General features: G+C 39.7%; 1 protein-coding gene across 4 annotated transcripts in view; it reads left to right on the plus strand.

The window, feature by feature from the left end:
• The window catches only part of Rock2 (Rho associated coiled-coil containing protein kinase 2), a 104,206-nt gene that overhangs the window by 34,699 nt on the left and 42,802 nt on the right, over positions 1–26,705 (plus strand). For 3 of the 4 annotated variants that reach the window (XM_028877677.2, XM_028877678.2, XM_028877679.2), the window contains exons 2-5: positions 5,554–5,635; positions 7,520–7,620; positions 21,346–21,483; positions 23,151–23,411. In XM_028877677.2, the coding sequence (XP_028733510.1) occupies positions 5,554–5,635; positions 7,520–7,620; positions 21,346–21,483; positions 23,151–23,411 (582 nt within the window). The remainder of the gene's footprint in view (positions 1–5,553; positions 5,636–7,519; positions 7,621–21,345; positions 21,484–23,150; positions 23,412–26,705) is intronic. The other variant, XM_037198154.1, reaches the window with a different exon arrangement.

The following is a 26,705-nucleotide window of genomic DNA, read 5'->3' on the forward strand; positions in this document are numbered from 1 at the left end:
CTGCTTTCTCTGGTGGTAGAGGGTAGATCTTAAAAATGATCTAGGTTAGCCGCATTTTTGTATTTTAATAATAAAATTTTGTGTCTTAATCCACTCAACTGCATGGGCTCTGTCACCACAGGGAGCTAGCTGGTACCCTTTGACCTCAAGGTGAGGTGTCTTTGTGTATATGTATGTTCTGTAAAAGACTAGAGGGGCTTTATTAACATTAGGCACAGTGCACAGTAGAACATTCCCATCAGAGATAAAGAGAGACATTACTACATAAAAGTGCCACTTAGAGCTCTGAAATGGTTTAACAGTAGTTCATGTACATGGACCTAACAGTAAGCAGCAGCAGTGATTGGCAGAGTAGAGTAGAAATACATGCAACTACTTTTCGTTTTAGCTGGCTTAGCATATAGTTTGAAGTTGTTTTTTTTTTTTTAATTTTAATTTTTATTTCATATGCATTGGTGGTTTGCCTCCATGTATGTCTGTTAGGTCATCAGATCCCCTGGAACAGGAGTTACAGACAGCTGTGTGCTGCTGTGTGGGTGCTGGGAATCGAACCCGGGTCCTCTGGAAGATTAGCCAGTGCTTTCAGCTGCTGAGCCGTCTCTCAGCCTCAGAATATAGTTCAAAGGTTTTAAGCATGCAAGTTAACATAATTTATTCATCCCAAGATGCAAAGCATGTTACTCAGTAGTACTCACATATGCCTCGTGACATTCCCAGACATCTCTTTTCAAAATATTTCTTCTACAGCAATAATATCTTTCAAAACATTAAACATTGTTTTTTGTCATTTACTATTGTCCTTACTTAGGCTTTTCCCTAAAGTATTCACCAGGATACTGTTGTTAATAACTTGCTCTAGTGAGGCAAAAACAGTAAGTTTAGAGCAATTTAGCTTTTTATAGATGAATATATAATTCATCTGTAAGCTCAATGACTTTTTGAAATGTATGTTATGAAAAATTACCCAGAAAACTTTTGTATAAAACTAGAAGCTTTCATGGTAGTTTTTCATCTCACCACAAAGCATTGAAAATATTTTCTTAAACTTTCACACTCTTACTTTTACAAATTTTAATGTTGGTGAGATGATGTCTTACAGTGCTCTGTGCCCTGAGTTGTAAAAGCTTGTTCTTTGAATGTATGTAACGCTGTCTGTAAGTTTCTGTGTTCTCTGATAGAGGACAGATCTTAAAAGTATGTGGAGTTCAAGAGTTTTGTATTTCGGCCACAGTATCACCTCTGCCCCTGGTGATTGTCAGAAAAGCTTTCTTTAGCATTAGTGTTGAAGTAATTTAATCCTGAGGATACATTGGTCTTCTTAGGTTGTTTCTGTTACAGCAGTGTCCAGCATGTATTTAGCAGGTGAATTAGAACATGGGAATACGTCTTTCCAGGGGTCCAGTAAGTCTCTCAAGGCACAATTTCCTTACACTTCTCTGATTTGTTTCTTATTCTTCAGTGCCTTCCAAGGCACATGCTGTCAAGAAAACTTCATTTTTCACCAATTGTTTCTCGTATATGTCAGTCAAAACAAAGCAAAATACAGGGAGAACTGATGTTTTCTGATAGTATCAGGATTTTTAGAGTAGACCCTTTGATGTTAAAGAAATGGAACGAGAGAGAGAGAGAGAGAGAGAGAGAGAGAGAGAGAGAAAGAGAGAAAGAAAGAAAGAAAGAAAGAAAGAAAGAAAAAGAGAAGAGAGAACTGGAACAAAACAGAAAAGCTAAAGAGATTTTTCCAAATTATTATAATTATATTTAATTAGTTCAATGCTTCATTCAATTCAGGACAGTAATATCGTTGTCTAGGTCTTAAATGGCTTCTTGGAGGATGATTTGTTTTTAATGTGTGGGTATTTGTGTGTGTGCACAAGAGGAAAGAGGAAGTCAGAGAACAACTTGGAAATTCTCCTACCATGTGAGGCTTAGAGATTGAACCAGGTTGTCAGGCTTGCTGGTAGATACCTTTACCCATCTGGCTATCCTGCCAGCCCCCAAATATGTGTTCTTGAATATTGGAGAAATTAGAATAGGATCAGACTTTTAACCAAAAGAGTAAGAAAATTTGTAGTGATTAAAATAAAATTGTGATCTTTGTAACTCTCTTGGTAGTTGTGCCTGACTCATAGACATGTCTGCACCTGTAGCCTTGGTTAAATCTCTAAGGCTTGAGTTTTTTTTCTTGGAGACAGTGTGATGTCTTGAACAGGAACAGTAGTAGAGGGCCTAGGAGTCTCTGTGCTTTAGGAAGGTATTTCTGCTTGGCTTCTGGCTTTTTCCTTAATGCTCTGTATAATACCAATAAAACTTTCTCTTTAATTTGAGAAAACTTGCTCATCATCATTTAAAAACATCAACATACTAGAGGAAATTATGTTCACTTAATTGTTAGTTCCTTCCTTTATTGAAGGTTTCATCGTTAGAAATTGTGAACTCAGTCTCTGTTTCAGATAGGCCGTCGGTGATTTTGAGCGTTATTGAGGGTCAATGTTACTACAGCCTCGTTCTTTTTTGCCTCATATTTTTTGGTATAAGAGCTGAATATGTGGAAGAGGTGAAGGGCCAACTGTGCCATTTTCCTTTTTGCTGTTACTACTTGCATTTTGTTTTAATTTACACCTGTGATGTGTAATAGTTTCAGTATAAAGGCCACTATGCATATTTAAATTTTCTAGTTTGCTACATTTTGACATGTCTGTTCTCTAAAATGACACAATTGTAATCTGAGGTTAGGTAAGGAATTTAAAAATTAGTAGACAAAATGCAAGAATAAACATGATAAAAACATGTATATTGCATTATATCGCAGTTAGTTAAATGTTGCCAAGAATGAAACATTCCTGAAACTGTTGTGTTAAATTTTACCTTGTGTGGCTGTAGCTCTGTGACAGAGCACTTACCTGAGCTTGCAGTGGCCCTAGGCTTGATTGCTAACAACTACAACAGTAACGCTGTAACAACCAAACCTCTCGTTCCTGTGGCTCAGCAGATCATTTTGTACATCCTATGGAGTGCATGTTTCCAATTTAGGAGATTGTCGGGGCTGTTGGCCATCTGGTGAATGCCTGGAAATAAATCTGGGCTGCAGTATGAATTACAGAAATCATTTTTCAAGGCTAGAAGATAGTTCAGAGACAAAGTTCATTCACGCATGTATTTTGTTGAAAGATTTAAATGAAATGAAATGAATGATTGTGAAATGAAAGAAAGATTGTGGCTATTTGTGGGTTAAGATTAAAGGAAAATTGAGGTTCAATGTCTTTTGAATAGTTTTTTTTTATTTGTTTTTATTTTAGTCTTGGCTTTGGTTTTTTGAGACAGGATTTTTCTGTGGAGCTCTGGCTGTCCTGAAACTCACTCTGTAGAGAAGACTGGCCTGGAAGTCACAGAGATTGTCCTGCCTCTGCCTCCCAAATGCTGGGATTAAAGGTGTGCTCCACCACTGCCTGGCCTCTGTGGTTGACTAGTGGCTGGCTCCGCCCTCTGATCTCCAGGCCAGCTTTATTCGTTATATCACAAACAAAATATACAGCAGCAGCAGTCTCTGAGGGCCAGAGCTGGGGTAGAGCCAGCGAGGCACTTGGCACTGGGCACAAAATTTAAGAAGGTATCCACACCCCACAGTAATTAAAGTATTTTTAATGTAATATTAAAAATGGATATAAAACTATACAGAATCCAGGCATGGTGGCGCATGCCTTTAGTCCCAGGACTCCAGAGGCAGGTGGAACTCTGAGTTCGAGGCCTGACTTTTCTGCAGAGCAAGTTCCAGAACAGCCAGAGCTACACAGAGAAACCCTATGTAGGGGAAAAAATAATTTTTTTATGGTTACTGTGTGCTTAATATTTCAGTGCAAAATGAAAATACTTTTCTGGGGTAGTTCAGAAAAGAGACTTTTAGTCCAAGAACTGAGAAAGGTCTCTAAAGCCTGTGTGGAAACTAAATAAGGTCCAGGCAGATGAGAGGAAGAGTGCCTCCTTCCAGAGAAGAGCAGATGAAGGGCACAACATTGAGACCAGCTGGATGTGTGTTCCTCACTCAGGAGCCTATACCTCCCCACAGTTCAGAGTGCATACGATCGATCACTCTTTCAGTGCCCTAAGTGTGGAAGATACCTACTATTTCCTCAGTGGACTCCCTGCATTCTAAGGCGTCAGGGAATCAATCTCTCTCCCTTCTCCCCCCCACCCCCATACAGTCTCTCTATACAGCTCTAGTTTATCTGGAACTCACTATGTAGACTAGGGTGGCCTTGAACTCTTAAAGTTCCACCTGCCTCTACGTCCTGAGTTCCGGGATTAAAGGCATCTTTGGGGCATTTCAAGAGAAGGTTTTTCTGTAGTTGTAGGTAAGAGTTCATAAGAGGAAATAGGAAGGCTGTTTTTATGCTCTGTTGAGCCAGTGCCTCAGGCTTTTACAATCCCGTTAATCCACGTGGCAAAATATATGATTTGTTTTCACCTTAAAGTTGTTTATTTTATTTACCTATCATTATTAATAGGTTTGGATGATGTATGTGTGAGTGCAGGCATGTGTACCATGGTGTTTGTGTAGAGGTCATACAACTTTCAGGAGTTGGTTCTCCCCCTCCACCTTGTTGAGGCAAGATCTCTTATTTCCTCTGTTTTAAGTACACAGGCTAGGGATTCCAGGAAATTTCTTCTCTAACAGGCTTTTTACCCTGGGTAGGTTCTGGGGTCAAGTTGAGGTCATTAGGCTGGGGAGTGCTTTACCTGCTGAGCTATTCCAGCAGCCCCAGCTGGTAAACTTTTAATTCATTCTTATTTCTTATAGTCCTTGGTCAATCTTGTCTTCTTCAGGCAAACATCTCTTTTACTAGGTAATAAAACTCTTGTTGTTGAAGAGGGGATAAAGTTAGTCTGTCGTATAATTGGGTTTAAAAATCTTCCAGTACCTACAAACCATACAGTATTATAAATAGCTTATGTTCGGCTCTTAGTGATAAAGGACAGAAAGTCAGTTAACATGATTCGGATTTTCCCAGGTGAAATAGAAGACATTTTTTGTGAGACAATATAAGCCTAGGCTGGCCTCTTAAATCATCTGTATTTGTTCCAGGATATGTGCTCACATCTGAAGATTTGGGGCTAGCAGCTGCCAATGAGAGAACATGTAGTGTTTGTCAGCCTGGGTCTGGGTTACCTTACTCAGTATGATTCTTTTTGGTTCTATCCATTTACCTGGAGAAGAACGTGATATAACTTACGTTTGGTACTTTCCTCCCTTCTTCCATATGCATAGACACAAAATTAATGATTTTTAAATGAGCGAAAACTTGTAAGATGCACTTGTCTTTCTTTGTTTTCCTGGGTACCAGACTCTGGCCTTGTGTATACTCTCAGCTTCTCAGCTAACATTCTCAGGTTAGGAAACTTGTTAAAGCTCTTGGGTCTGGAGAGTCTCCACAATATATCAATGTGAGTTCGTATTTACTCAGTGGGAACAGCATATATAATATTTAAAGATTTTTGAAGGCTTCAGAATTTTAAAACTTGCTTTTTATTCTTTATTTCTTTTTTTTTTTTTAACAGGATGGCTTAAATTCCTTGGTCCTTGACTTGGATTTTCCTGCTTTGAGGAAAAATAAAAATATAGATAATTTCTTAAATAGATGTAAGTATATTTATTTTTACTATCCATGTTTGGACACATAGCTACACTTTAAATGAGATGTGTTTGGTTAACTTTTTGGTACTTAAATCTGTTAGCTTTGTTAACCTATGACCTAGCCACTGTTCTACTGCTGTGAAGAGACACTATGACCAAGAGGACTCTTGATGACAGTTTCAGAGATTTTTTTAGTCCATTGTCATCATGGCAGGAGGCAAGGTGACACACCTGATGCTGGAGTAGTGGCTGAGAGCTACATCCTGATCTGGGTCAGAAGAGGGACGCTGGGCTTGGCATGGGCTTTTGAAACCCAAAGCCCACCTCCCAAAGTGATGTACTTCCTCCAGCAAGGCCACACCTCCCGATCCCTCTAATCCTTCCAAATTACGTCACTCCCTGGTGACTAAGCATTCAAATATATGAGCCTGTGGGGCTGTTCTTATTACTTAGACCACCACAACCTATTAACTTATTAAACTTGCTTTTAGTGTATGCTATTTGTTTCATTTAAAAATAGTTTGTATTTTCAAAATAACTTTGCTGAACTAAGTTAGACTATGTAAAGTAGATTAAAATGTATACGAATTAAGACTATATAACTCTTGTTATGGCTGATCTAAGCAAAATTTTGAGTTAATATTGTAACTCTATGACTTCGCTTTTATTTACCCAGTAGACTTTAATAAGCTTTGTTTCAGTAATTTATGTACATTGTCTGTTAAGGAAAAATGATCCGGTGGCAGTTAATACCGTGTATATGATTATCCTTAATGTTTGTCAGCATTATGTTGGAATAAGTGGATTCTGAAAATATATTCTCAAAGTGAGTTGGGCATGGTGAATTGTGCTTGTGTGTAGCAATCCAGGAGGCTGAGACAGGAGGACTATTACAGGTTTAAGGCTAGCCTGGGCTACAAAGCAAGACAATGTCCAAAAATAGAAAAAGAAAAGTTAATCCCAGGGACCTAGAGGTGACTGAGCTGTTAAGAACACACACTGTTCTTGCAGAGGACCTGAGTTTAGTTCCCAGCACCCAAGTGAGGCAGCTCACAGTACCTGTTACTACCTCCTGGGGAATCTGATGCCCTCATCTGGTTTCTGAGGGCACCACACTCACACAAACCCACACTCTTAAACACATAATGCAGAAAACTTAAAATTCTAAAAATGACTTACAAAAGGGGGACAGGAAGTTTCAGAATGATTAATGCATCCTCTTTATCCCCATAGCCAAATCCTTTATTTTGGAATTGTCAGTGCTAGGGTATTTTTCCTATAATTATTACTATAGTAGTTGATATATTTAAAACGTGATTGCTTGCCTTTAAAGAAGTAGATTAAGCTTCGTTACTAAATTTGGAATTACAAGTAATTTCATATCTTCCTCTTCTCTTTTGAGATAACATCAGCAATATGGCCTAATTATTTAATGCTGGCTTAAAATGTATAGTCCTTGTGTTTAGCCTACTGGTCCTGGTTACACACCTAGCTTTGTGACTGCTCTCTGCCATGATTGATAAAACATCAAGGTTGCCTGGGTCATTGATGTCACTTGCACAGAGAGGGGTGAGAATGCTCTGACACTGCTTTGGCAGTTAGTGATCCTCGGGGACATGTGCCAATGAATGACAGCTTTGGTTTCTCGGTGAAGATAACCTGTATCTTAGAGTGTTTGTTTATTTCGGTGCTGGCGCTGGAATCTAGGACCTCACGTGTTAAGTAAACAGTCTGTCACTGTGCTATACCCATTCCCACATTTTAAAGTTTTAAAATAGGATCCTTTAAAGATTAAGAGGAATTAAAAATTTTTTACAAATATGGTGACTATTTTTTTAATATTTCTAATATATGATTGCTATTAAAAGTATGGTAATCTTTTTATTATAGACGAGAAAATTGTGAAAAAAATTAGAGGTTTACAGATGAAAGCAGAAGACTACGATGTTGTAAAAGTTATTGGAAGAGGTGCTTTTGGTGAAGTTCAGTTGGTAAGAAAGGATTTGTTTGGTTCTTACTACCTTTTTTTTTTTCTTCATAGCAGCTGAATAGTTCTAAATTCTGTTCTCAGCCATTCGAGGAATTGGTTTTGTCTTTGATGAAGTCGTTCTATCTCTGAGAGCCTCAGTGTTCCCATCTTTAAAAAGGGGTAACCTGTCACTAACAGTATTTCAGCTTTAAAACAGTGATTTGGAATAATGCCAGTTTGGTTTTACATGTGATCTGGCTAGAAGTTAATACAATACTATATTATACTCTGGCATTACACTGTTTGAGAGCTGTATTTTCATTAAGAAAGATCAGACTAAAGCTGGACATGATGTCAAATGCCTTTAATTCCAGCATTCAGGATATTAAGGCAGGCCAGTCTCTGATTTGTGAGTATGGTGTGTGTGTGTGTGTGTGTGTGTGTGTGTGTGTGTGTGTGTCTGTCTGTCTGTCTGTCTTTGTGTGTGGACACACACTTGTATATCATATATATACACATATATATCACAATGAAGAAACTTTATCTTTGCAGGTGAAAGTGTAAATATTGTAACTGTTAACATTAAATTGTATATTTATATTTTAAATGAGGCGTTATAATGGTTTTCCTGTTTTCAATACCTAAGCATGAGGCACCAATATTTGTTCTTAGAGTCCAGTTCTGTTCTCTGAGCCTACAGTGATTTATCCTCTTGATGACAGTGAGAAACAGTGATCACTTTAAGTGTAAATTCTTCTCCAAGTTCTCACCTGAAGACTAGAGACAGTAGTACCTGCTTTGTGAGGGTCACTGTGGAGGATGATGCGTAAGTGGATTAATAAGATAAGTCATGCTAGTTAGAATACTCCCCAAGGGTTAACTGGTTCATTATTTTTACTGCTTATTTGATATATAGAGCCAAATCACACATTTCATACAAATATATTGTTTTCTGCATACTTATGATTTATTCTAATTATTGAAGAGATACTAGATTTGGAGTTGGATTTTGAATAGATCTTGACTTATCCTTGTTTTTCTTTTAGTTGTTTGCTTTTTGGTTTCTTTTTTTTTTTTCTTTTCTTTCTTTTTTTTTTTTTTAAAGACAGGAACTCCTACATTCTAGGCTGGCCTGGAATTCAGTATGTAGTTGAGGTTGACCTTGAATTTATGATCCTCTTGCTTCACTTCCCAAGTGCTGGAATTACAAGCATGCATCCTCATGCTCTGTTGGGGACCTAGCCCAGGGCTTCTTCACATATGCTAGGCAAGCACACTTAACCAGCTGAGCCACAGCCCAGTCAAACTGGTTGTGTTTTGTTTTGTTTTGAGACAGGGTGTCCCTGTGTAGACTAGGGTAGCCTCCCAACTCAAAGAGATCTGCCTGCCTCTGACTCCTGAGTAATGGGATTAAAGAGTCCGTGGCACCATGCCTTAACCCAGCTTTCCATGTTTTAATGTCAGAGTAGTTACTTTTCCCTGCTAATGTGGTCATTATAGTGAAGTATGTCAGAGGAATGGAAGAAAATATGTAGGTATAAAATTTTATTTTTGTTGTTGCTGTTAACCAAAATCATATATTTTAAAAAATGAAAAACACCTTAACATTCTTTGAATCTGGTGCCTGACACAAGAGCGTATGTCTTACTTGTTTTGGCTTTTCCTCTATTACCTTAGACAGGGATTCTTTAAAAGGAAAGAATTGTAAAGGAAACATCCATGTGTTTCTTCCATCTGTTTTGAAGATTGATTTGTAGATATTAAAGTAGTATGGTGGGTATAGGGGGAGAATATTCCAATTTAACACATCTTTATGATATTTTGTTTTTCCAAGTTAATTGGAGGAAGTTTAATAATAGCACAATATTTTCTTTCCATCTGAAATCTTTTTCTCGTTAAGTTGAAAGTAGAGGTTACGTTACCACAAAGGACAATGTTAACCAATTTCTACAAATAAAGTTTCATTCTAAGGGTAACTTTGGTATATCACTGATATGCCGTAGCATATAAGAGCATCGGTTCTGGAGTCAGCAGCAGTGTGGGGCTGGAGAGATGGCTCAGTAGTTAGGATCACTTGCTGCTCTTCCAGAGCTCTCAGGTTCAGTCTCCAGCATTGCGTGGGGGCGGGGTGTGTGTGTGTGTGTGTGTGTGTGTGTGTGTGTCTCATGACTGTCTGTAACTTCAGTTCCAAGGGATCCAGTGCCCTCTTCTGCCCTCCACAGGCATTGCATACACATGGTTCACATTACATACATCCAGGCAAAACATTCATATATGTAAAATAGAGATAAGTCAATTTTAAAAAGCATTGGGGGAGGGGAGGGGAGGCTGGAGAAATAGCTAAGTGAATAAGAGCATTGGCTGCTCTTTCAGAGGACACAGGTTTGAATCCCAACATTTAAGGTGGCTCATGCTGTCTGTAACTCTAGTTTCTAGGGATCTGACACTCTTTTCTGGCTTCTGTGGGCACTGAATGCATGTGATACACAGACATACATGCATGCAAAACACTCACACATAAAAATTTAATCATTATAGTTAAAAAAGAATAAACAGCAAAAAGCAGTAGCTTCTGCACTAAGACCTTTGACCTCATTAATAAAACTTTAATAGACATTTTTTGTGTATAATTTCTGGTAGTGTGGAAGAAGAATCAGTGTTGACTTCTTCTGTGTCTAGCTTACAAGACATTGGTTTCCTGTCACCCAGGCTAAAGCTCGCTTATTGTGGAGTAGCATCAGTAACAACTTAACTTTAAACATTTTTGTGAGTACTAACTTGGATGGCACATACCTGTCTCTTAGTGTGGTTGTAGCTAGAGTTTTCCTGCCTTGCCCACAGTCAGGACAAATCTTTGTCACCTGCCAGTCCCACAGCCGCTCAGACCCAACCAAGTAAACACAGAGACTTATATTGCTTACAAACTGTATGGCCGTGGCAGGCTGTTCTTATAGCTTAAATTAATCCATTTCCATAAATCTATACCTTGCCACGTGGCTCGTGGCTTACCAGCATCTTCACATGCAGCTTATCATGGTGGCGGCTGGCAGTGTCTCTGACTCAGCCTTCCACTTCCCAGAATTCTTCTACTCCTTGTCCCACCTATACTTCCTCCTGCCTGACTACTGGCCAATCAGTGTTTTATTTACTAACCAATCAGAGCAACACATTTGCCATACAGAACATCCACAGCATGTGGTTCTGGTTCTGAGTAGTGGGATGATTGCCAGGTTTCTTGTCAGGTATTTAAGCGGGTTTTACTTTGGAATAATCAGGTCTTATGTGATTTTTAGATGTGTGTAGTTGTAATTCTAAACAGTCTTATTAAATAAGAAACACAGAGCCAAATAAAGAGTTAAAAGCCCAAGAGGTCAGAGCACTAGCGACCAGCCTTTAGCTTACCAGCCGCTGCTGTCCTTCCCCTGAGAAAGAGACCTACTTCCTGTGTGTCTGTATTTTAACTTCTTTGTCACTGCCTGTCTATACAGACCTCCAGGTCTCTATGATTGGTACTTGGATTAAAGGCATGTGTCACCAAGCTGGCTATGTCCTTGAACACATAGACTCTGCCTGCCATGTGATCGGATTAAGGGCGTGTGCTACCACTGCCAGACTTCTACTAAATGGCTTGCTATTAGCTCTGATCCCCAGGCAACTCTACAAATAAAATCACATTTCAGCACAAAGAAAGTATCATCATAGATGTGCATAAGTGTATTACTTGTATGGGGCCACCGTGGCAATACCAGGCTTCATGAAAAAAAAAAAACAAAACAAAACAGAAATTTCTTTTTATACCAACCAGTTCTTGTGAAGTTTGGGAACCAGTTTATTGGTTTCCTTTTTATTTTGATGATTAAAAACATTCGAGACTATTGCAAAAGTGTCGGTTAAAAATCTTCCTGGCAGCCCGGTGGCAGTTGTGGTGCACACCTTTAATCTCATCTCTTGGGAGGCAGAGGCAGGCAGATCTCTTGAGTTCGAGGCCAGTCTGGTTTATAAAGTATGTCCAGGACAGCCAAGGCTACACAGAGAAACTCTGGAAAAAGCAGAACAGAACTCCCCTGGCTTACAAGATGGCTCAGCAGGTAAAGCTGGTAGCCTGAATTCAGTCCTTTGCACTGCAGAGAGGTGGAAGCAGAGAGGCTACTCCATAAGGTTGCTGCCTTATCTCTGCATGTGTGCTCTGGCACACTCCCCATACACATCATGTGTGCGTGCACACACACAGAGTAATAATACTTAAAATAGGGACTGGAGAGATGGCTCAGTGGTTAAAGGGGCACTTGTTTCCCTTCGTCCCAGGTTTCTCAAGACACAGAGTCATAATTAACGTCTCTTTTCGTTCATCTTTTATGTTTAATTTCTTGAGAAGTTCGTACAGTTTATGCCTTCATATCACTTTAGTCTTACACTTTTCTTTTTCCAGTGTTCATTGCCTTTACTTTCATTGAAGTTGCTTTTCCACAATTTAGTCATATATGAATAACTGCTGTCTATTCCACTTCTGCTCAGTGTTTCACTGAAGTAATGGTCTCAAGTTGTGAAGTGCTCGTGGAGAGACTATCAAGACCATGCTCAGTAAACGGTCTGTTTATTCCTTCTGTGCATGCTCAACTGGATTGATGTTACTATTTGGCAGACGTCCTTATACTTTTATATCCTTATATTCTCAAGTACCACATCTACTCCCACTCCTGATGTGGGCACATTGAATAAGCTTAGGGGCTTTTATATCTTACAAGTTTGGTTTGCATTATTTCTGCCTCTCCCTGTGTTGAGGAAAGACAATTTTAGATCTGATATAACTAATACAGATGCTTCTAAATGGGCCCCTCACTGCTTAGTTGACTAAATTAGTATGACTCCTTTATTGTGGCCTGCTGGGATCTCTTGAAATGTCGGCTTTCATGGGGCTGGAGAGATGGCTTAGCAGGTAAGAGTGTGGCATGTGTGAAGTTGAGGGTGCCCGCTGACTCACAAGCACCTGTCACTCCAGCTCCAAGATGCTCTCTTCTGGCCTCTGGAGGCACTGCAGTCATATCCACCCCTCTTTATACACAGAGATCCGGAAAAAGAAGCTCCTTTAAATGCCTCCTTTCTTAGCTGTTCATTCTAGGCCAGCTGCTCAGAGCATGCTCTATTTTCCTGTATGTATGCCTTTTAGTCCTGCAGTTTGACTCTGTGTCTCAGTGCTCACTTTTTTAAAAGAGAACTTAGGTAGTTACCATTTCTTTTGTTTTAACCTTCTATCAGGGTGAAATTTCTCCTCTGTCCCTTTAATTGATGTTGCTTTATTTATCATATTATATCTTAGGTTGTAGTTGGTATGTTGATATTTTGATTCCTTATACTATATCCTTTATTTATTTATTTTTTAAGAACTATGCCTTCTAGCCAGTAATTGATAGCTCTTCATCTCAAAATACTCGTCCACACCTGGGAATATTGCTGTCTTTAGTAAAGTACACAGCCTAGGAAGACAGAGGAGAAGCAGAGAGAACAGAACAACCCTCACCATGTAGCCGTTGTCAGTTCATTCCTGCATTGTGTGTGGGTTTGTGTTCTTGGTTGTTTCCACTCTTGGTTCTTTGAGGGCCCGCCACCTGGCTCCCAAATAAATGTTCGTGGAGGCTTATTCTTTCTTATGAGTGCCCAGCCTTAACTTGCCTAATTTCTAGCCAGTTTAACTTATCCTGTCTATCTTTTGCCTCTGGCCTTTTACCTTTCTTTATTTCTATATCTTTTCTTTGCGTCTTATTCCATGTCTGGTTGTATGGCTGGGTGGCTGGCCCCTTCTTTTCTTGCTCCTTGATCTTCTCTTGCTTCCCGATCCCTCTTTTTCTCCTTCTATTTATTCTCTCTGCCTATCAACTCTGCCTATCCTTTCCCCTGCCTTGTTATAGGCTGTTCAGTTCTTTAGATCATCAGGTGTTTTAGACAGGCAAAGTAACACAGCTTCACAGAGTTAAACTAATGCAACATAAAAGAATGCAACACATCTTTGCATCATTAAAGAAATGTTCCACAGCATAAAATGTAGCACACCTTAAAATAATATTCCACAAGTATGTGTGTGTGTCTAATTTTCTAATACTGTTTATGTAAACTCAGATTCTTGATTTTCTTTTTATGTAAATCAGGTCTTTACTGTTTATAAGGTTATTTCTGAGCTGCAAGAATTATGTCTCTCCCTTTGATGTTTTCATAATTCTTGTGTCTGCTATTCAGTCTTGGCTGCCATAACAGAAAGAATGAGGACATTGTTTTACTTGGACCTTAGTGGAAGCTTCATTAATACCAGACATTACTCCAGATTAGTCTAATATATGATTTTATTTGTTAAAAAATAAATTTGAAATGAGTTTCATCTTTGGATTCCTGAGCATCGAATGCGCCCTGTGGCTGCTGCTGAAGCCCAACATGACAGAGACCTAATGGGTCTTCATGAAAAAAATCTACCCTTCTGATGCCAATGGAGATTGAGAGCCCAATATCACCAGCTTTGGCAAGCATTAATGTAAGCCTAGGAACTGTAGCCATGAGATTGGATTATCCAGAAGAGCTGCCAGTTAAAGTCGTGCTGGGATCAAGAAAAATGCGCCTTGGCGGTTACTGGAGTTATATCCATGCCAGTGGATGTCCACACACTCGAGAAGAGAATTTGACATTGCTGCTGTCGCTGTTGCTGTTATAGCAATGGCGGCGACCACTGCTGCTGTTTCTGGGATTACCATTTCATATTTGCTTACTACAGCTAGCACAGTGGAGACCCTGGCAACAAAAGTAGCTACCACAGTTAGTTAATCTTCCATTCTATTGTGCATGATAAATTTAATTCAGTAGTTATATACATCTCGATTAGCTTTGAGAATTATAAATTTATAAACTCAAGCTCCAGTTGCTTTTGGGATACTATCTTACAAGGACTCCAACATACAGTATGGCTCGTTAAGGAAGGGAATGGCTCAGCTGCCTTTAGCCTACTGGCTATGGGTGAGATAGGACCTCTGTGGGTCGTTTCTGTGTTGAACACACAGATTGCAAGCCCAGTGCCAGTTTGAGATCTTTGGCAGCAGTTAACACTGCAGCTCACACACGATTGAGCCTGTATGATAATGAGTATTTAGAGACAGGTAATGCCTGGGGGGCAGTCACCAACCTAAGACAGAGCGCCTGTGTGGCCTGGGCAGGCGTTTCCATGACGGGTAAGGTGACCTGCTGACGTCCCACGCAACCCAAGTCAGAAACTCATTTTTTAATAAAAGGGGGACCTGCAGGACCCTGGCCCCCATTTTGGGTAACTGTTGCCTTGCTTGCAGACCTTGACCTTGATATCCTCCCTATGCTAATTCCCTGCCAGGTTCCATTCCACCCTCCTGAATGCTTAAGGGAAGTTCCTTGTCTGTGTATCCTGAATAATGGACATTAACAGCTTAGATGCAAGATTGTTAAACATCAGTAGCAAACTTCTGCCCTCCGGGGTTCTCCCATTGTGCTGTAAGCCTGTATTTAAGACCTCCTCCCTCCTTTAAGAAATGACATTCAGCATTTAAAATAAATAAATATATATACATACTGCGAATGTAATCTATGAATACCACAAATGTGATTAATATCACGAGTGTAATTAATGAATATCATGAGTGTAATTTTAAAAATAAGAATAAAATAAATAAATTTGAAAGCCTCAAACGATATGTCCTAGGTAGAATGATTTTCAAAGTTGTTCACAGGGTTCCAAGAATATCCTAAGCATGCTCTCAAGCATTGTTTAGGAATGTCTCAAGCATTTAAGTCTGTCTGTCTGTCTTTCTTACTTAAAAAGAAATATATCTTAACTATAGAAAGTATAAGAGGGGAGTAAAGAGGGGTCTCTGAAATTCCATCAGCTAGGGGATAACCATGGTTAGTGTTTTGGCTCTCCCCCCTTTCTTGTTTTGGAGTGTGTGTGTCTTTGTTCCTCTGCATACATATGCACTCAGTTGGATGGTGTTTTGTACTCATGTATTTTTTAAATTAAAAATGAGGAATTTGACAGTCTTTTCTGTAACAAATAGAACTTTATTCCATTTGTCTGGTAGAGTTACCTAATACAGACTGTATTCTGTATGTTAAATTCATAGTCATTATCTTTCATTTTGTATTTGCTTTGAAAGTGAGAGGAAATGAGTAAATTGGCCATCTAGTTCATAAATATCTCTGCCTCTGCCCAGGTTTGTTTAATCCATGTTTTTAAACATTCCTCTGTTCACTGTGTCTGACTGTTCATGTATCTGTCCATCTGTATTGACTAGAGGAGAAGGAGCTGGAGAATAAGGGAACCTACAGAGATGCTGAGGGAGATTATGATAGAATAACTCAGAACATCCTCAGAGGAAGATGAGTGGAACCAGCTTTTTTAAAGTAACCGCACTTTATTGTGCGACTTGGTCACATGACTGCTAATGAATTTTAAAGGTATGCTGTAGACATTTGGCATGAATAAGACTAATGTCTGTGAGTTATATCAGAAATGAGAAGCTAGTGGTTCCCATCTTGTGCTGTGAGCCAGCAACTGTCCTAGTCAAGAGTTTAAATGAAATTCAATTTTATCGTCAAAATATTCCTAATGTGTTCATTCAACGTCTTGTAGATACTGCATGGATAGAGATAGCAATGTGTTGAATTGGACAGTTTAGCATTGTGCCAAGCATTGGGCAGCTCACAGTGTAATCGTGATTCTGTTGAAAGGAGCAGGCAGCACATCTGTGAGAGCATCAGAACACATGGGATATAGACTGGAGAGCAGCTGCACCCCACAGGTGAAGTCAGTAAACAGTCTCCCGTTCAGAAGTCATCTTAGGGCTACAGTGTATACTGGTTATTCAGATGAATGATTATCGGCTTTCCACCAGTCCACCAGTCGATAGATACCTTTTAACCTCCGTTCTTAGCTCCACTTTACAGTGAACTGTCTGTGTCATGGTCTTAATGGTACAAATAATAAAAATAATAGCAAATTAATTGACTCAATGCTCTGTGTGTTTCTTTCTCTAATGAAGTTAGAGAACATTCAAAATTCAGTTTGTTTTTAGAGGAAGTGAAATCTTGAAGAATGGTGTAAGTATGCATGGCAGAGAGTGTCTTAGCAACTTCTGAACACTGTTCCTAGCTTTTATGGGTATTTACTTGAGATAATCTAGTTAGTGAGCACAGGCCAGTTAAAAAGCTATGTCTGCTGTGGTAGAGTTTTCTAGCTTTACAGCTTGCATTCGTTATCCCTGACATCTGCCCTGTGTTTTCATAGTTCTTTCTGGTGCATTTATTTTCATTGTTCTATAAATTTTATAAGACTATGCAGATTTAGTAAGGAATTATTATTACAGTCTAGAAATGTGATAGGGAAGATGGATATAAGTTACAGTTCTTGTTATCACATGCTTGGCTCTTTGCAGTTACCATTTTCTATTTAATGTTACAACATTTCAAAATACTTAAATTTCAAAACATTATAAAAGGAGAAATGATATAGTAATATTATGTATTTTATCAAATTACTGACATGGAGTATTACTAATTTTTCAGCTGAAAATAAAGATTTGTAGTTTTCTTTCTCTAATTCTGATAGTTTTTACTTCATGAATTTTCAAATTCATTTATTTAAGATGCACATATTTAGAATTATGTCCCCCTCTTTCCAGTAGTGTAGGACTCAATACGTATGTAGTGCAGGCCCACCTGCAACTCATAAAGATCACTCTGCCTCTAGAGTGCTGGGGCTTAAAGGTGTGTACTGCTACTACTCCTGGTTCTCTTGTGTCCTGGTGTGTTGTTGCTTTTATTCAGATAAAAGACTGTCTTTGCTGTAAGTCTGTTTACTATTTACATTCCTATTAGAACTTCACCCTTGCTGTTTGCCTTTCCTTTACTCTTCAGCCTGTCTGATTTATAGCTAAACCACATCAGTGTATGTCTTGCTTTTTAATTGTTTGTTAATTCATTAATGGGTATATTTAGTCCTTTATATTTATACATATTTTAGACAGCCTGAAATTACCTTGGAGGCCACTAAGTCTGATGTCTTTTATTTAGTCTTTATTTTTCAAATTCATTTGTGTTCAGAAACACTGAATAGCAGATATTTACATTGTGACTCCTAACAGTAGCAGAAATTATAGTTATATAGTTATGAAGTAGTAATGACAATAACATTACAGTTGGGGGTCACCACAGTGTGGGGAGCTATATTAAAGGTCACAGCATTAGGAAGGTTGGGAACCACTGTGTTGTATTTTGTCCTCTAAGATGTGTCAGCTGCGAGCCCTGGAAATTGGCAAGGTGTCTGTCCTTCAGGCTGCTTCAGTGCTTCTGTCCTGCTGCCCACCCTGGCATAACTGCTCCAGTAAACCTGGAGTATTTTCTCTCAGGTGGTTTCTGTAGTTCACCTGTGCAGCAGAACCCAGCACCTCATTTCTTTTGAATTCTAATCTTGGTGGCTGCCCTCCCCCATCCCCCCATGTCAGCAGTATCACTGTGCCCTGCTTAGGAAAGTCCTGCTGGGCACCACTTGAGATGTTTGTAGACTGTTTGAGGCCATTGGGGAGTCAGCTGATGAGTTAGTCATGTGCTCCGCACTCTGCAGAGCTTCTGTGGGAATGGTGGCTTTATACTATTTGATGGTGTGTACAGTGGGAGGGCCAGCCGGTCCCTGTTGTGCCATCAGAACTAGAAGGATAGCATTCTAAGTGATGATTGATTTATGTTGATTGTGCTAGCAATTGTCTGTTCTTTATAAGAGATTTGTTAAAATCACTCAAAATTACTTGGTTTTGTTAGGAGAAAAACCTGCTGTATTAAATAGAACATTTTTATGATTTCTAAATTTTTATTATATTTATATAGTATTTATTACAAATTATTCTCTTTTCTTCCCAGTTTCTTCTGGGAAAGATGTGAGCATTTTTTGGATTTACTTTATTTTTAATCAATAAAAGTATGATTTTAGATGTAGATAATATTTGGTAAGAGTTAACTAGAATATTGCTATTGAATCTCTTAAAACTGGAAATTCAGCTGGCAAATGTGGTGGCCCCACCTTTAATCCCAGCACTCCATGAGGCAGAGGCAGGCGTATGTCCAAGTTCAAGATTAGCCTGGTCTACATAGCAAGTACCAGGCCAGGCAGGGCTATATAGTGAGACTTTGTTTCAAAACAATCCTGAAAATTCAGTCAGTCAGTCCTTAAGTCAAAGAGTTAGTTTTTATATATCCACTCCTCAGGTATCTGATGAGTATCTGTTTTATTTTTGCCAACACTGGCATTGAACTTGTACCTGGGGACTAGAAGGGGACAAAACAGGCAGAGGAATCTCTATCCTACTGAGCTTCCATTGTCCTCTGGGAGCTGGCAATAAGGACAAACATCCACAATCCCAGATTGTAGGAAGAGAGCACATGGAGGTGTGAGGAAGCACGCAGATCCTTTACAGTTTTTAAGAGAATACTTATTACCGACCTTCGTCAAGGATCTTAATTTGATTGGGTCGTCAGAGAGAGCCTCTTTGAGGAGTTTGCTATTTCAGCTGAGTGGAAAAGAAGCGAGTGACTTTGGGTGAGTGGTGGAGTCAGGGACTGTGATGGGTTTTCTAATGAAAATATATAAAGAAGAAAGGTTGATTGTTCTATTAGAGGAACTCAAAGACAATAATTGTGCTTAAAGTATGCATAAGAACAAAGGACAAGGTTTAAATTGTAAAGATGCCCTAGGCTCGTCAGCACTGTGGTCAAGAGCTTCATCTCTGCATAGCGTCTTCCTCCAGCCCTGAGATGCAAGCTGGTGAGCTTCAGAGGGAAAGAACTGCAGGCGAACTGGGGTATGGGGTGTGAAGTCTTGAAGCCGCCTCTTTGAGGTGGGTGATGCCGACTGCAGGTTTGCAGGTGGAAACCCTGTAGACGCTGGATGCAGAGGGCATTCAGCCTCCACTTGCCATCTCTGTAGTCCGCAGGCAGGTTGAATCCTCTGCCTTAGAGTTGTCATTCCGACACAGAAAGATGTCCCACTGGGACCTTAGCAAAGATTAGGGTAATGTATCAAATACAGACTGCATGGCACATACTCTGTAATAGTATCTTTATTGAATTAAACTCTGGTGCTGAGAGATAGAGGACAAATAAGGTTTTTTGCTTTTCTTCTTTGAGACATAGTTTCTCTGTGTTAACAGCCCTTGCTGTTGGCGAACTCTCTGTAGACCAGAGTGGCCTTGAACTCACAGAAATCTGCCTGCCTCTGCCTCCCAAGTTCTGGGATTAAAGGTGTGTGCCACCACCTTCTGGCAAGTTATGTTTTTTGAAAGATGTAAGATTAGTAAGTGAAATGGAGCAAAAGCAAGGAAGAGAGAATGAATTAGGGACATCCTAGCAGGAGAGGGAGACAGAATTAAAGTATGTTGGTCAGAGTAGGTGTTGCTGAGAAGGCGGTGTTTGAACTGGGATCTGAAGGAAGTCAGGAACTGAACTCGGGAAAGGACTTTGCAGAGAGTAACACATACAGAAGAGACAAGCTGAGGAGTGACCAGAGTTGGTTTATGTGACTTGTTAGACTGAGTGAATGGAGGAGAGAAAAGCTTACTGAGATTTTGCTGGCAATTGGAGTAAAAGTCGCTGGACTTGGTAGCATTAAGGGAGTAAGTAGACGTGGCTGGATGTAGAGACAGGTTAGAGAAGGGCAGGCAGCACTGTGTGATTTCTGACAAAGGACTGTTAGCTGCAGCAGCTTCAGTGATGGAACAGCCGCTTACCAGCTTGAGAGCTGCTGTAGGAAAGACGTAGATCGAAGAATAAACCTTGGCATTTCAGTTTTATAGACGTTATCTTCTAGTATGTGTTGTTAGCTGTTACATTTTGGACTGTGTATTGCTTGGCTTTGTGGTACTTTCTTTATATGTTCTGAGAATTAATAGTGGTTATAAATAAATGCCATTCTTTTTTTTTTTTTTTTTTTTTTTTGGTTTTTCGAGACAGGGTTTCTCTGCGTAGTTTTGCGCCTTTCCTGGAGCTCACTTGGTAGCCCAGGTTGGCCTCGAACTCACAGCGATCCGCCTGGCTCTGCTTCCCGAGTGCTGGGATTAAAGGCGTGTGCCGCCACCACCGCCGGCATAAATGCCATTCTTACTCTGAAGAAATTTATTAAGCAAAATGGGAATTGATCAAATAACTATATTGTTGGTTGCTTTTTTTTCTTGGAAATTAATCTTAAATAGGATACTTAGAAAAAAATGAGAATGAGATCTTAAAATCAGGTTACAAACTAATCTACTAGATTATTAATGTTCAGTTAATGAGTGATGTGTATGTGCATGCCACACACACACACACACACACATACACACACACAAACTCTGATGTTTCAGACTAAAAGAAATATTTTTCTCTTTAGTAATCATTTCTTGGAAACTACCTGTTAAATAGTATTTTTTTTTTTAATGGTTAAGTTAATTAATCTGAGGGAATGGAGCTTTATGGATTAAGCTTTACTTAGCTGAAATTAAATCGTTGCTTAATTGACTAGATTTAAAAAGTATATTTCCTGAAATATTTGGCTCTTATGAATGTTCTTGCTCATAAGTGTTACACTTCTGCTCTCGGGGCTGGTTTTGAGACGGTTTACATGCATTTGCTTGGCTATGGGTTAGTTTGTTCTGCAGCTAGTCAGTGTTAACATTATCAGTTAAAATATTGCTCATTTTCGGCTTTATAAAATCCACAGGTTCGTCATAAGGCATCACAGAAGGTTTATGCAATGAAGCTTCTTAGTAAGTTTGAAATGATAAAACGATCAGACTCTGCTTTTTTCTGGGAAGAAAGAGATATTATGGCTTTTGCGAATAGTCCCTGGGTGGTTCAGGTAAGCATGCTAACTTTTTCTTTTTACTGTCTATTCAGAAGAGTGTTTTGTGTGTTAAACATTCTGTGCTTTGTTCACATAGTAAAAATGCAATAATTTTTTTTATTAGATTTTGTTGAGTATGCTTGTTGAATGTTCATTGGTGGTGTATCTGCAGGGTAGTGGCATGCAGTGATTACTTAAGTTGCTTATCAAAACTATTACTGGAAACTATTTCCTTCTTAATTGCTTGATACGAAGATTTGACTTGATCAGCCAATATGGTGGTCTCTACTACCCTTTCCTTGAGATTCACACAGTAGGAACATAATTAATCCATCCTGCCATTGGATGGATTTGTAATTTAGTTAGACCTCACTTGACATTCACAGCCTATCTTAAATGGGAGAAAAGCTTTCTACAGTAAACATCTTAAACATTTGACAGTTCTTTATCTATTTTTCTGTAATATACAATGGTATTAGTGCTTCTGATTCCACCTCATAACTATGGATTAGAGAATTGACTTGATATTTGCTTCCTTTTTTGTTATGTTTAACTCCAGCGTTCAAATCTGCAAATGATTTTGAGCAAGGATGATGAGTAAGATTACCCACATACCAGTGTGTGCTCTAAAGAGCTTAAATGAGCTGCAGTTTCATACCTTGCTTGATAGAGGCAGTGTGGAGATTTTTTTTGTTTAGTTTTGAGCCTTGATAATTTGCTTCAGTAAAGAATGATAGTAATGCTGTTGTGGTGGACTCAGCTGTTATCCCACCACTTGGGAGGCTGCACAAAAAGATTCTTTCTAAGTTTGAGTTCTATTTGATCTACATAAGGGAACCTTGTCTCAAACAGAAGGGAAAAGAGGAGAGCACTGAAGTGTCCCATTGTCAGCTTTAAATCTAGGTTGCTTCCTGTTAGTGTGTTCATTGGCATTTTCTAGTTAACTATTCCGTCTGTTGGTATCTTTTGATCTTTAATTCTGCCGAGCAGATTCTTCCTGAGGAAGAAAGGAGCTCTTGATTATTGAAATAATCTCTGGATGCTGCTTTTTCTATTTGCTTGCTTCCGGGGAGGTGCTGTTGTGCAGACACCCTTTCTTGGTAGTTGTGGTTACGCTATCTTTCTGGGGTCTAGAACCAACACACTGTATCCTGGGAGCAGATGACAGTGCAATTTGCTGCTTATCGTGAACAAGAGGATGGAGACTAGAAAAGAGGACTTAGTTCTCTTCCGAGTGTGGCTACTGATTACTCATCTTTTTATTGAAATGGACCTTATTTCTTCTCTGTCTATTAAATTGGTATCTGTTATATGTTTCTAAGCTGCCCCTACCTCCAGCTCTCTTCTGTGTCAGGGATGAGACATAGTTTGTGTAGTTTTCAGGGAGCTTTTATCTTCTTTGTTGTTATTATTTATGTCTTTAAATATGTTTTTTTAGTTTCTTACATTCTGTTTTCTATGAGAGGAAAACATTCATTTATGCATATTTTATAGTATGCCTAGAAAAGTACCCATGTCAAATTGGTCTGTGGTTGTCTTCTCATTAAATGGGCCTGACCCAGAAGTAAAAGATGTCATACATTTTAACTCTGTTTTAGCTATAAAGTAGTCATGATAATTTGGGGGTTTTGTTTTGTTCGTGGCTTTGTTTGTAGTGTAATTTTATTCCTTCCCCTTTCCAGCTCTTTTGTGCCTTTCAAGATGACAGGTACCTGTACATGGTGATGGAGTACATGCCAGGTGGAGACCTTGTGAACCTTATGAGTAATTACGATGTGCCTGAAAAATGGGCCAAGTTTTATACTGCTGAAGTAGTGCTTGCACTGGATGCAATACACTCCATGGGCTTAATACACAGAGACGTGAAGCCTGATAACATGCTCTTGGATAAACATGGACATCTAAAATTAGCAGATTTTGGCACATGTATGAAAATGGATGAAGTAAGTAAGCCAGTCAACAAAATACCAGTTTTGACATTTTTTTCATAGTTGTTGTATTTGTGTGTATGAAGGAGAGAATGTGCATGCACATGCAGTGGTGCACGTGTGGAGTCAGTCAGTTCTCTCCTTCCACCATGACATGGCTTCTGAGATGAGTTCAGATCACCAGGCTTGTGCAGCAAGCACCTTTACCTGCCAAGCCTTCCTGTGTTCTGCTCTCTCTCTTGTCTCTCTGTCTGTCTCTGTCTCTGTCTGTCCACCCCCCCCCACCCATGTGTTTAAGAAACAAATAAATGCAAATCAGGATTTTGGGGTTTTGAGTAAAAGTAAATTTAGTTTTGATAATGGTGTAACAGCTTCAAGACAAAATCATCCTGTAGGTGTAAAATACTTTAGTAGTGGCTTGCTGAATGCTAGAGAAAATCATTCCTCAGTTCATTTATCTTCTTCATAGAATGTTGACAAGAGTCTATTACGACTCAAAGATAATTAGTAATGGTCTAAGTATGTAGAATTGGATCACAAAATTCAGGGGTATTTCTCCCATCATTACTTCTGTATTTCTCCTTTTGAGAAAGAAGGTGATATAAAAAATAAGGGAAAATGAGTCACTGCTTCCCCCTACCTCTTCTGTAGAGGGTAAATATGGAGTCATCATTTAATGTGGTATTTTGCTGTTAGATAGTTTATAATTAATTGGCTTAGTAACATTAACTTCATAGTTCATTATGATACCAGTTTGTTTTGATTATGTAATTTTACATTTTGTCCTTCCCTGTTTGTACTGTTAATTCCTGATGGAGCAGGTTGTCTAGAAGATGGCTTGTATTTACAAGCTATTTATACAATCTGTTCTTCTAGGAGAATGACTCACACCTTTGATAAGGTTTTCATGACCTTCCAGAATGCCTATCATCACCACCTCCATGCACGAATGCAAACACTCATGTGTCCTCAGGTACCACCACCATGCATGCACGCAGACACTTCTGTGTCCTTGGGCACACATTTTTTTAATTACACAGAACTTTTAATGTCTTAGTCATTGTTAGATAAATAATGGACTGCAGGTTTGAGTCCCATCATCATTGGCCTTTCCTTTGTTATTGTTCCTCCATTGGAGACAGACTAGAGCTCAGTGGCCAGATCTAGCTTCTGGCTTGGTGGTGTGCATCTGAAAGAGTGGCTTTTGTTTCAGAGATTGTTTAAGACTGTGTACCCCTTCATGTTCTTATAGTCTGTCAGCAGTATAGACAGAGATGCTAAAATCATTGACATTTTGTCAGAGAAAGTCAGGTGCCTGAAGAGGCCAGAAGAAGACATTGGACCCTCTCAAGGTGGAAGATGGTTGTGAGCCATCATGTGGGTGCTGGAAATTGAACCCTCTGGAAGAGCTGGCTTTCATTGTTAATATCTGATGTTTCTTCGTGTGTGTGTGTGTGTGTGTGTGTGTGTGTGTGTGTGTGTGTGTGTTTAATATTTATCTATCTATCTATCTATCTATCTATATTTATTTATTTATTGTGTATACAGTATTCTGTCTGCATGTATGCTTACAGGCCAGCAGGCTTCCGTTGTTAATATCTGATGTTTCTTCGTGTGTGTGTGTGTGTGTGTGTGTGTGTGTGTGTGTTTAATATCTATCTATCTATCTATCGTGTATACAGTATTCTGTCTGCATGTATGCTTACAGGCCAGAACAGGGAACCAGATCGAATTATGGATGGTTGTGAGCCACCATGTGGTTGCTGGGAACTGAACTCAGGACCTGCAGAAGAGCAGACAGTGCTCTTAACCTGAGCCATCTCTCCAGCCCGTGTGTGTGTGTGTGTGTGTGTGTGTGTGTGTGTGTGTGTGTGTGTGGTGTGTGTGTGTGTGTGTGTGTGTGTTTTGGTTTTTCGAGACAGGGTTTCTGTATGTAGCTTTGTGCCTTTCCTGGAACTCACTTTATAGACCAGGCTGGCCTCGAACTCACAGATCCGCCTGCCTCTGCCTCCGGAGTGCTGGGATTAAAGGTGTGCGCCACCACCGCCCGGCTCTGTATGTGTTTTTTAAAAGATCTCTGTAGCTAGAGTTTTCCTGCCTTGCCCACAGTCAAGACAAATCTTTCTCACCCACCAGTCCCACAGCTGCTCAGACCCAACCAAGTAAACACAGAGACTTTTATTGCTTACAAACTGTATGGCCATGGCAGGCTTCTTGCTAACTGTTCTTATAGCTTAAATTAATCCATTTCCATAAATCTATACCTTGCCATGTGGCTCGTGGCTTACCGGCGTCTTCACATGCTGCTGGTCATGGCGGTGGCTCCAGGCAGTGACTCCTGCCTTTCTGTTCTCTCCATTCTCCTCTCTGTTAGTCTCGCCTATACTTCCTGCCTAGCCACGGGCCAATCAGGTTTTATTTATTTATCAATCAGAGCAACTTGACATACAGACCATCCCATATCACTGCCAAGTGCAGACCATCTCAGACACCTGCACTCAGGCCCATGGTCCTAATCATCCTCTATGCGGACCTGCTGGGTAAAGCCACAAGGAACCCGAGAAGGGGCTCCCACAGGACATACAGAACATGCCACAGCAGATCTCTTTTCCTCAAAATTGTACATTTAAAAATGAAAATGGTGTTACCTGCTGTATTCTAGGAGCAATGCCAGTGTGTCGTTAAGAAACTGCATAGCTTGGGCCAGTGGGATGGCTCGGTGTGGGAAGGCACCTGCCACCACGCCCAAGAACCTGAGGTCATTCCTTGAGACTCACATGGTGAAAGGAGAGAACCAACTCCTGCAAGCTGTCTGCTTGTGTGTGGACCTCCCACCCCTCATCAGTCAGTCAGTCAGTAATGAAGGTGACAGGAAGAAAGAACCTACGTAACTATTAGAAAATAGGTAGTACCTAAGGGATAACCAAGGGAATCCAGCCAGCCAGGTTTTGCAGTTAGGGGCAGACGAAGGCTTGAGTCTGAACATGAGGACTGTGTAGTGGGAACACAGGAATGGGGTAACACCTGTGCAGTGCTGGCCAAGAGCCCCAGGAAAGGTAGGTGCCCCTTTGCAGGGGCACAGTGCTCAGTGAAATTCTCAAAAGGGACTGGAAGGCCTGCTGCCTATTTAAGTCAGACTAGGGCCTTTAATACTGTTAAAATTGAAGAGTTTTGTTTAAATGTTTTCTACCTTCATAAGAGGCATTCTGAATAAAAGACCAACCCCAAGACTTTTGGTTGATCAATTTTAAGTTTTCAGTAAACTCTCTTGATCTTTATTTTGTCAATGACAAAATATCAAATATATTT

Source organism: Peromyscus leucopus, chromosome 22 (assembly GCF_004664715.2).
Source record: "Peromyscus leucopus breed LL Stock chromosome 22, UCI_PerLeu_2.1, whole genome shotgun sequence".
Classification (NCBI taxonomy): Eukaryota; Metazoa; Chordata; class Mammalia; order Rodentia; family Cricetidae; genus Peromyscus; species Peromyscus leucopus.